The following is an 11,549-nucleotide window of genomic DNA, read 5'->3' as shown; positions in this document are numbered from 1 at the left end:
TTTTGGGGGTGCCGTAGGCACCCCCAAAATTTTTTGAACAATACCCCCCCCAAAAAAAAATTACCCCTACCTTGGGGGTGCCGTAGGCACCCCCAACGATTTTGGGGGGGGGTATTTACCCCCCCCCGAACGATTTTTGGGGGGGGTAATTACCCCCTAAAATAAATGTTCTTTAAAATTTTTTTTGGGGGGGGTATTTACCCCCCCAAAATTGAATGTTCTTAAAAAAAAAAATTTACTGAAAATTTTTTTTGGGGGGGGGGAGAGAGTAATCCCCGCCCCCCCCCCCCCCCTAAAAAAAGTCATAGTGTGACTCGAGCCTTGAGGTGTAATATATTTTATGTTCCTCGTTTGGTCTCCTAATAGTTAATGAAAAGTATATCCTAATGTTTCAATTAAATCAGATCTTGAACACCATGATAACAAAAAATTTAATAGTTTGATCATGTTTTATTTGCTTGGGCCTTTATAAGGGCTAAAACCATCCCGGGAATCTATGATGTAATTGTAAAGCACTGAAAATTCCATAAAATAGATACCTAACTAAATTAAATATTTCATTAAATAATGAAAAAGAATTTCTATAGGCGATTTCTTTTGGGAGGAAGTCAGGGTGTCTCAAAACTAGTTATAAAACTTACCAGGACCTATAAGACGCTTCACTTTAAAGTATAATCATATTGGTTCATTGGTTAGTGAGTTAATTATTGTATTTTTATGTTCTAAAGAATGAGATACTACTATATATTTGAATAGTAGTGGCGCCCTTAGCATCTAAGAACTCGTATTTTCTAAAGGGTAAAAAGGGAGGAGAAAAAAAGCCTAAAACCACTCAAAGGATTGATCTATAATAGTGTGGAACCATCATGGGATCTATGTGAAGCTTTCCTAAAAAGGAGAACTCAGTATTAAAAGTAATGAAATCTGAAGCTATAGTCAAATAAACCTTACTTTCTACTTTATGTTATAGGATAGTACTTATTAACTTAATAGATTAGGTAGGTGCTTTTTTTACATAATTAAATTACCCCCCCCAAAAATTTTACCCCCGGGGTAAATTAGTTTGGGGGGGGTAATTACCCCCCCCAACAGATTTGGGGGGAGTATTTACCCCCCCCAACAGACTTTAGGGGGGGTAATTACCCCCCCCAATCAAATTTTACCCCCGGGGTAAAAATTTTGGGGGGGGTAAAAAAAAATTTCGGCGCGCCATTTTACCCCCCCCAAACACGAATTACCCCCCCCCCTAAAATTTTTTACCCCCCCCCAAAAAAAAAGCTTGGACGCCCCTGACGATACCCCTTTATTTTACGTTGAAGTCTCCCGTATTTAACAAAAATTTTCGATTTTTTTGTCATTTCTCTTGGGAGGGTGGTGGTACCCTCCCCCAAAATAGTTATAAATCTTCCCGGGAACCATGAAAATCTACCCTATTAAAGAGAACCCGATCGGTTCAGTGGTTAGCGAGATCCTTCGCTACAAACAAACAGACAAACAGACAGACATAGACAGACATCGTTCTACTTTGTATTATAGATTAGTCAGAATAAGAATCAAGTAGTAATAAATAATAGGAAAGATACAAACTGGTTTGAAATGTAAACAATATGGGTTATAAAAGGTTAGGTATCTGCTGATTAAGTTGTAGTCGCTTACAGCATCTTCTACCACTTGAAGATGTACAAGGTATGTATTTATTTATGTATTCACTAGCGGCTACGCCCCTAGAGGCCTGTTGGGGCACTTGAGGAGGATAGAGTCGAATTTAGTAATTCAATTTCTTATTTTAGATTTTAAAAGAAAAAGTAATAAAAATTTACGTTTGATGTTTGTTTTTCGTTGAACTCTCTTTCTAAAATTGAGAAATTTAAAAATAATTTAATTTCTCTAGGGAGGGTGGTGGTACCCTCCTCCGAAATAGTTATAAACCTTCCAGGGACATATGAGAATCTACCCTGTTAAGGAGAACCCGATCGGTTCAGTGGTTAGCGAGATCCTTCGCTACAGACAGACAGACAGACAGACAGACAGACAGACAGACATCGTTCTACTTTGTATTATAGATTGTTTTATTATTAAATTATCTTTAGTAATTAAGTTATAAGATTTATATATCTGGTATTTTACTGTGTTTCATTATTGCTTTTAAATATGATATGTGTTAGAATTTAAATTTTGTTTGCATATCCTTTTTCAACTGAAACGGACATTTAATCTATTTATAGTTTAGATATCTATATTTATCTGATTATTCTTTTTCTTTATGTTTCGCTACTTAAAAATGTTGGGCGTTCTTGTTATAATGTTTTAAATATTCTTAGTTTTTCTCTGCCGTTCTTGTGTTGTCCTACGCCTTCGCTGGCGATGCGGGTGTGCCACAAACCTGCAAAACTGTCTGGGAGGAGAAGTGTTGGGACGAGCCCCGTGAGAAGTGTGAAACTGTGCAGAAACCCTATACTGTAACTGTTGAGGATACACACTGTGTTACTCATTATGATCAGAAGTGCGACACTGAATATATCACAAAGGTTATATTTTTACCATGTTTATTTTGTTAGTTTTAATTGACTCTTTAATATAACCTCTAAAGTTTTTTTCAATTCAGAATTTTATTAGTTTCATGTCTTTGGAGTATTTTAGTGTCTCTGAAATTTATTATAATAGCATTTCTGTATTACAGAATACTTTTAAATATTGGTTACTTTTAGATAAAATTAAAGATAAAAAATAAAGAATAAGCTTTAACTAACAAGAGAAATAAATTAAAAATATTTGTTTGGCAAATAAAAGGTCTCTAATTTAAAGTGTTGTCTACCAAAGACAGCTGAGAATCTCTTGCGGGTTTCGTCATTTATAAAATTGTTTTGTTGTTTAAGTTGCTTGCGTGCGATTTATTATTTATTAAACTCTTAATGCTTGACAATCCCTGTATTAATTTCTGTATTAATAACACTAATGCCTAGGTTGATTATGTTGATCGTGAAGAGTGCCACACTGACTATGAACAGAAGTGCCACAAGAAGACTGACAGAGAATGTGCTACTAAGCAGGTTCAATTATCTTTTTAATTCTAGTAGGGCTATTTTTCTTCTATTATAATCTATAACTTAACTTTGTTTTAAGGTTCAATCCTTACTATTAAGTAAGAGTGTCTGTCTGATAACTTCTTAAATTGCCCTATAAATTAGAAATGATAGACTATCTTCCCCTCTCCTAAAAAAAACTTCAAACTTTTTTAAAATCTGAAATAAATAAAGGCTTTTTTTACATCTTTACGTTTATCATTCTTCTTTAAGGCTATCTTCTTACGGGGTTAAGGGATTTTCAGCTTATAAAGAATACTCTGAGCATGTTAAACCTAGCCACCAATATTTTTTATTTGCTTAGGTTTGGTATTTTTAACTCAGGGTTTTAAAACTTTTGTAAAATGTAAATTGTGTAAAGGTTGAGAGGTCCCACCATGTGCCAGAAATGGTGTGTGAAGATGTACCAGAACAGCAGTGTGTCACCAAGTACGACAAGAAGTGCCACACAGAATACGATGAAAAGTGCTGGACTGAGGTTGACAAGTAGGTCTTTGTTATTAATGGCATAGCTATATCTATATTTTAAGTAGATTTATGTCAGTCAGTCTGTTTGTACTAATCGCTGAACTGATAGGTTTCTTCTTAACAGGTTAGCTTCTCATGAGCCCCGGGAAGGTTGTGGGTGATTACCACCACCCACCCTAAAGAAATCTCTCTTAGAAAAATTACCCCCGCAAAAAAATCCCCTCTACCACACCCACCCCCAAAAGTGTTTTTTAATCAAAATTATAAAAATGGGTTCTTAAATCCCTCTCCTCCTGAGGTGAAGCAGCTATTCTTACAAAAAGTATTTATTTAGGGAGTTAATATTTACACTGTTTTTAAAGCTTTTCTTTAGCTATAAAGAATTTGAACTTAAATTTTTTAATGCTTGCATTTAAAATAAAATTTTAATCTTTTAAATCTGGATTTTTTTGTAGGAGTTTGGGTGAGAAGTGACTAGTAAACTTCTTTCAAACCTTCTTTACAAAATATTATTGCTTTTAATTTTAGAAAATGCCACACTGAGCAGGAGAAGAAGTGCGACACCATCCAGGAGACTGTCTGGGAGACTGTTACCAGGAACCAGTGCAATGTAGAGCTGAAGGAGGAGTGCTATGACACACCCAAGATGGAGTGCAAGTCTGTACAGAAGCCAGTCACTAAGACCAAGCAGGAGAAGGAATGCCACACTGTTACCGATAAGGTATGTGTTTTTTGTTTTGCAAACCTTTGTAATTATTTTAGTAAATCTTATTCTTTCATACCCGAATTTTGAGAGGGGTAAACCAACTGGGTTTTTCATGATTGCTTTACATTTAAGCTTTCTCTATAAATATTTTGGAAAGGGCATTCTTATTTTAAACTATTATGTCTACACCCTTCCCCCTGCCTCCAATTGTCGCGATTGTAAAGGTTTTTATTTAAATAGTTTAGATATTTTTCTTAATGAATTTATAGTAAACTTTTGTAAATGGTAAATTCTAATTTTGTTAAGGTTTGTGAGACCAAGTATGACAAACAATGCAAGACTGAATACGTGAAGGAGTGCCACCAGGAGCAAGAACAGGTAATTTTTTCCAACATTACTTCGGAATCTATTAATATCCGTTGGATTAGAACCGGTTATATGCCAAACTGATTAGTCTAATATCATATTTAACGAATATTAAAAGAAATCTTAAAATTGATGCATGTTGATAGCCCGGTCCCTCTGGGTTAATACTTCTAATTATATCCGCGGAAAGTTTTAATAACTATAATGTACTTTTCATCAGGCATCAAATTTTTAAAAATTAATAGATTCTCTCATTCATATATTTACAGCCCTTAATTTTAATCCCCCTAGAAAAAGCTTTGGCGTCTTTATGCAGGAGATAATTAATAATTGGCATTTGATAAAGATTCTCTTTTTAGGTTTGCATTGACACCAGCGAGAGAGTTTGCAAGACTGACTATGTTGAAGAATGTACCACTGTATCTGAACGTGTCTGCAACACCATCCAGGTACATAGTAGATTTAATTATTGGTTGAAAAGTGAATACAAATTTTAGTTTACACTATTGAATTAGGATTCTATTTGTTTTTAAGCGGAGAACATCAGGATTAAGGTATAACTAACAAGCAAAATCTATAATAATATTTGGGTTGGATGGAGAGGTAATCAATTTTACGATGTGTTACTTACCCCCCCCCCCCCCCACTCACGAAAGCTGAAGTTTTTTTTCCGAATTATTTTAGTTATTGGTATAAGTATAAAAATTGTAGGTTGTCACATTTGTTACCTTTTAACTTAAATATACTATTAATATATTTATCTTTTATTAGATTAAATGATGTTATATAGGACCTTTTCCATTGAGCAGGAGGTCAGAGCCCTGTACATGAAAAATATTCAAAATCTTCTGATAATGTTATATTAAGGTTTCGTAATTCAATTAGTTTTCAGTATTTTAATTTATTTTGTTTAGGAGCGTGTCTGCACCTCTGAGAATGTTCGTGAGTGCGCCCTTGTGAACAAGCCAGTGTGCTCTGTTGATGCCTGGGGAGAGAAGAGCTGTGTTGATGTTCCCGCCATGGAGTGCCAGGTAATTGTTATTTTAGTAAAGTTTATTTAAGTAGAGTTTCTAGCATCTAGATGTAATGATTTCAAGAAATAATAACCTAAAACCATTTTTGTTTAACTTCTTAGCGAAGCTACTATATAAGTGCAGAGTGCTCAAATTTTAAATTAAAATACTCTACCTAAGCAACTTTTCATTCCTTTTTATATGATTTGCATTGAAAATGGTCGTTAGAATTTTAGCTAACTTAAATATTAATAGTTTTTGTTGTATGATTAGATTTATCAAACTTTGTGGCTAATTTTTTATTAAAGAAATCTGCTGTAAAATGTTTAATCAAAGATGCATAACTAGTTTTTAGAGAAAATATGATTTTTAAAATGTCCTCTGTTTGCAGGATGTGCCTAAGGAGAAGTGTTGGGATGAGCCTAGACAGAAATGCTGGGATGAGCCCCGTAAGGTTTGCAAACAGGTTAGTTCTATAAATGTGCTTTGCACAATCTGATTAATGCCTTTGCCTATATTTAAAGTATTATGTAAGAAGTATAAGTAAGTTTACTCGAACGTTCTCTAATAATATTTGAAAATAAGAAAATGCTTTATATTAGCATTTTGCTAAGAGTTTCAATGCATGTAAAGATTTTTTTTCACTTAAGGTTTGAAACCATGGAAGTGGAAAAGCGGGATATTTGTCAAAAGGGTGTTGACCCTTTCAACTTAACCCCCTGGATTTTTTTATTGAATATTTCACACCTGAAACCCTTTAAACTACTTTTTTCCCCCCATTCTAAGAATTTAATTACCTTTCTTTCAATCCCTGGTATTTTATAATTAACTATTTTTGTTATCATTTCTTACGTATACTGAAACCTTGCTTTAGGTGCCCAAGGAGAAATGCTGGGATGAGCCCCGCAAGTCTTGCCACAATGTCCCCAAAATGGTCTGCAACGATGTTCCCAAGGAGAAGTGCTGGGATGAACCAAGACAAGAGTGCAAGGTAGAGTTATTACTTTCTTTATTTGCTCAATGATTACAAGATGGTTGCATTACCCCCCCCCCCCCACTTCCTCTTTAATTATCTTTTCAGTAACTATTAAATTTAAAAAGATTTTAAAGAGTTTTATGCATATTGAAGTACAGTATAACTGATAATGCATACATTTACAATCTTAATTTAGATAACTTAGGATTGTTCGCTTTAATATCTTTTATAACCTATCTACTTGCTGATTCAATAGTGAATATATTTTTTTATATTTTAGTGAATTTATACTTAAAAGCAGATATTTTCTATAATTAGGGTCTGTACATTACAGTTGGCTCCTTTAATTCACAAGTGTCCATGTATATTAATACATATAAGTTTCCATAAATGCAATTTAATCCTAACTTAATTATCTTTCAAACTTTTTTTGTATAGCTATAGTCTTAAACTTTATTTGCAGGATGTTCCTCGTGAGGAGTGCAAGATGGTCGCCAAGGAGTACACAGACTACGAGACTGTTGAGGAGTGCGGAACTGTTCAGGTATGCATTATACTTGTCTCTATGAGAAGTGCAAGATGGTTGCCAAGTAGTATTCAGACTACGAGACTGTTGAGGAGGTTGGTACTGTTCAGGTATACATTATACATATCTCTGTGAGTAGTGCAAGATGGTCGCCAAGGAGTACACAGACCACGAGACTGTTGAGGAGTGCGGTACTGTTCAGGTATACATTACACTTATCTCTATTAGGAGTGCTAAATGGTCGCCATGGAGTATACTGACTAGGTATACTGTTGAGTGTGGTACTGTTCAGGTATGCATTATACGTGTCTCTATTAGGAGTTCAAAATGGTCTCCAAGTAGTATACAGACGACGAGATTGTTGAAAAGCGTGCAATTGTACAGGTATTTAATAATTGACGTATTACCGTAGATTGGCTGTCTGATAAACTTCAAATGTGTTATCTAGCTAATGTTGGATACTATATTTTTGATTTATTAAAAATCCCATAAACTTTCTTAATTCTAATAATTTTGACAATATTTAACTAATATGACTAATATGATAGGATAGGTGAAATTTATGTTAAAGTTATTTATCTATCTTATGTTTTTTGCCTATGAACCTATTAAGATATAAAACTTTTCCTATTTGTCTATCACAAAGGTTAATATTTACATACTTTTATTGCCCAGGTGCCAATCTGCAGACCTGTCCCCAGAGAGACCTGCAAAGATGTAGAAGAGAAGGTATGTAATTCTAAGCTTAAAAACAGTTTCCAAGTCTCTACTTTCCCTCTCTTTAAAATTAAGTTTATTTTATTATGTAGTGTAGATATTCCCTCTCTTCCTTTCTTTTGTAATAGTGTAGAGTACTTTGGTTTTGTTTATCCTTTATATTTCTATACTTTTGTTGAGGCCGGTTATTAGATTAGGTTTCTTATATCTACTTTAAACGCAACTCTTAATGCCATGGTTGCAACTTCAAGTTATCTCTAATACTAAATTTTGTCTAGGTAAGTAAGCTTGTCCCTAAGGAGAACTGCTACAATGTGCCCAAGGAAGTGTGTGTTGATGTCTCCCGCCAAGAGTGCAAGAAGGTATTCAATTTTAGCCTTAATGTTTTATATAATCTTTTTTTTTTCTTTTAAAGAAATCTTTTCTTTTATTTGAATGAATTTACTTAAACTTAAGCTTTAATATAAAAATTTATTTGTTAAAAAAAACTGAAAGGACCTTAAGTATAAAATTTATATATTAATGTCTAATACATAATATGAAATGTTTAGGTACCCAGAGAGGAATGCAAGGACGTGCCCCGCCAAGAATGCAAGACTGTTACCAACCAGAAGTGCCACACCAAGCAGAAGGAGGTAATAATTCTCTTTAAAAGTTTGAGTTTCTTTAACTTCTTAGGGATAATTTTACTAGTTGTGAAATTTAACTATATTTATCATGTAAATTTTCTTTCTTTTTTATTTTAATTCAATTATCCTTTTCAATTTCTAGGTAAAGTATACCGTACCTGAAGAGCAATGCCATGATATCGAGACTGATGTCTGTATCTCTGTCCTAAGAAGTCTTGCAAGACTGTCCAGGACAAGGTTGAGCGCAAGGAGCCCAAGACTACCTGCACCAAGGTGCCCAGGAGGACTGCAAGAAGGTGCCACGTGAGGTGACCAAGTACAAGGACCACCAGGAGTGCAAGACCGTCACTGAGAAGGAGTGCACCAAGGTGTCTAGAAAAACTTGTCATTAATTTTAATATTTTATTCTTTATTAAATTGATTTTATAAATCATAACGCAATGTAGTGGTGATAGAAATATTGTAAATAAATTTTATATCTAAATTCTGTTTTATTTTTTAAAAATTACAAAAAAGCCTTGGTACTTGGTACAAATTCTGTTTATTTTATCAAACTTATTTATCGTGATTGTAAAGGTTTTTTCATAAATTCTGAACCTTCTATTAATGTGGTAAGTTTGAATATTAAAAATCTCTAACTGCTGTACTAACTGAGTTTTGTATTATTGGGAAAGTTCTATTTTACGCTCTGATATAGCTGATCTTTTATGATATTTAAGATTTGGGTTAGTTTTAGGCTATCATTCTTTAAAAAGTTCATTTCAAAAGAACCACTAAATGATTTTTATTGACCTAATATTCCTAAAAATAGTTAGGTTATTTAAAACCTTATTTTGCTTTATGGAACCTAAAGTTAGATTTCTAAATGTTGCAATGAAATAAAAACGTCTCAATCTATGGAAGCTGAAGAAAATGGCAGCAACTTAATTATCATCACTAAAATTAGAAATTTTGTACTGTACTGAAATAGCTAATTTTGACAAAAAACAGATTAACATTTAAGAGCGAAGCATAACTAAATACATAATGTGTAATAGTTCAATGCCAATCTATTACTTAAAATTTAACTTTTTAGTATTTATTATCCTGTTAATATAGATAACATTATGAAATTTGAAGTTTAACAGATTGACCCCATATCCTAATATATTGAAACTTCTCATTCAATTTGGTTAACGTTTGGATAACTAAAAAAAATTAAATTTAAATATATAAAATACTTTGAGACTTATTTACATTTTATGACTGTAATATTTATTGACTTGTAAATGCTTCGTTATTGTTTAACTTTGCTATCCTTGTTCGTCTTGCAAAACCCTCTACAGAAAGGTGTTTTTTGTAAAATTTTTGGCGTATCCATAATTGTTCTAACCAATTGATTATATGATTCATAGAGATGTATGCTAAGGCTGACTATTGATAAACTCTATAAGCTCTTAATATTGATTCCCAGATTGTTTCAAAGATAAAGGCGGAAATTAAACGTCAAAAAAAATCCACCTATCTCTGTATCCCTGTTCATGATTTCATTGAGTGATGTACTCATGACATATCAGGGATAAAGGAAACTGGATATGTAACCATTCGAGGACTTCTACGTTCCCAAGGATATGTGGTTAGGATATAAATGTAAATTGATACATTTTGTTTTGTTTTTTGGAGGGGGGGGGGGGGGAATTTATTTGCTGTTATTATCGTTAAACATCAATAGTACCTTAATGGCATTTCTTAAGCTTTAAGGTATCAAAAAAATACAATAGTTTTAGATACAATGAGTATACATATACCAAACTTAAAATAAAATAACTTTTCATTAAAAGTATTTATTAAAATTCTTAAATCTTTATCTTCCCTAATCTGCTTTTATTTTGCATACATTAATCCTTACAGCTCTGTTTCTGGTACGCATAAACTTTAGCAATGGATGTAGAATATACTTGGATATTATGACAGGGAAAAAATTGTCAACTTAACTTGGTAACATGGATATTACGTATTGGCAAGTTCGTTCATCCATTAGGAGGGGAGGGAATAAAATTGGGTAAAGGGGATAATCGTTATTTTAGCCCGCTGCGTGTTTCATTTTTTTAGAGAACATGAAAATGTGGTGTAATATCCAAGTAATAGTATATCCATTATTTTAGTCCCCGCGTGTTGCCATGGTTGCACAGTGTAGCAATTTATTTAGAAAGCTTAACACTCACGTATGATCTTTAGGATGGATTCATTTCATAAAAATATGTAATAATTATAAGTAATATTTTTATCTCAAAGAAAAATTAGTGTACATATGATCTTTTGTTTCAAATCAAAATTTAGATTTTACCCTTTTAGAATCCAATTATATAAAGTAGTAAGCTTTTTTCTGTCTGTAGCGAAGGATCTTGCTAACCACTGAACTCATATGGTTCTCCTTTACAGTGAAGCTTCTTAACGGTCCTGGGGTGGTTTTAGGATATTTTTTGCCCTTTCATGTCCCTTTGAATATAGAGCCCCTAGATGCTAGGGGCACAGCCGCTAGTAGAATTAAAGCACTAAATAATTGCAGTTTGATTTTAGCAAAGCGTTTGGTATAAATCATGATTTGTTATTTGTTAACATTTAAAGCAAATTTTGTCTTAATCCATAACTTGCTTTTTTACTTTTAATATTTACTAACGGCAACGCCCCTAGAGGCCTCACTGGTCACCTGAGAGTATGGAAGGAATAGTGAATTATGAACCTCTGTAAAGGAGAACCATATCAGTTAAGCGGTTAGCGAGATTCTTTGCTACACACAAAGAGAGAGCCAGAAAGGAATCTTGATACTAATATAAAATGATTATCTTGAATATCTTTATTCGATTTACTTTGTTTGTACTGTAAAATTAAAATCGACTTCTTCTATAATTTGTCAGGTAGGGAAGGGGTGTTATTATAGCAATAAACAAGGGTGACAACATCAATAAAAGCGAAGCTTCCATAATTAGACGGTAGGACACATGAACATGAACACTTGTAGAGTGTCAGAACCTAATAAGCAGAACATTAATTTTTAGGAATCAATATTATAAAAATATAGAAAA

At 33.3% G+C, this 11,549-nt stretch overlaps 1 protein-coding gene across 1 annotated transcript; it reads left to right on the top strand.

Annotated features, from left to right (window-relative positions):
* The first annotated feature begins 1,293 nt into the window (after positions 1–1,293).
* On the top strand, positions 1,294–8,932 carry LOC145325180 (uncharacterized). The gene is made up of 15 exons (XM_080168048.1): positions 1,294–1,686; positions 2,322–2,528; positions 2,964–3,050; positions 3,445–3,569; positions 4,080–4,272; positions 4,564–4,635; positions 4,983–5,072; positions 5,538–5,654; positions 6,028–6,102; positions 6,511–6,627; positions 7,076–7,156; positions 7,814–7,867; positions 8,134–8,217; positions 8,407–8,490; positions 8,627–8,932. The coding sequence occupies exons 1-15, from the start codon at positions 1,678–1,680 to the stop codon at positions 8,789–8,791; spliced, it is 1,560 nt and encodes a 519-aa protein (XP_080024174.1). The 5' UTR covers positions 1,294–1,677; the 3' UTR covers positions 8,792–8,932.
* The last annotated feature ends 2,617 nt before the right edge of the window (positions 8,933–11,549 follow it).

Source organism: Acartia tonsa, chromosome 7, assembly GCF_053477335.1.
Source record: "Acartia tonsa isolate MP-2025a chromosome 7, ASM5347733v1, whole genome shotgun sequence".
NCBI classification, from domain to species: domain Eukaryota; kingdom Metazoa; phylum Arthropoda; class Copepoda; order Calanoida; family Acartiidae; genus Acartia; species Acartia tonsa.
This window is presented reverse-complemented; position numbering and strand designations above follow the sequence as displayed.

What these genes read in the sequence shown, in the direction of transcription:
- LOC145325180 (XM_080168048.1), top strand. An exon ending in GCCACACTGTTACCGATAAG is followed by an intron (nt 4,273 to 4,563) that starts GTATGTGTTTTT and finishes AATTTTGTTAAG; the next exon opens with GTTTGTGAGACCAAGTATGA. An exon ending in GCAAAGATGTAGAAGAGAAG is followed by an intron (nt 7,868 to 8,133) that starts GTATGTAATTCT and finishes AATTTTGTCTAG; the next exon opens with GTAAGTAAGCTTGTCCCTAA.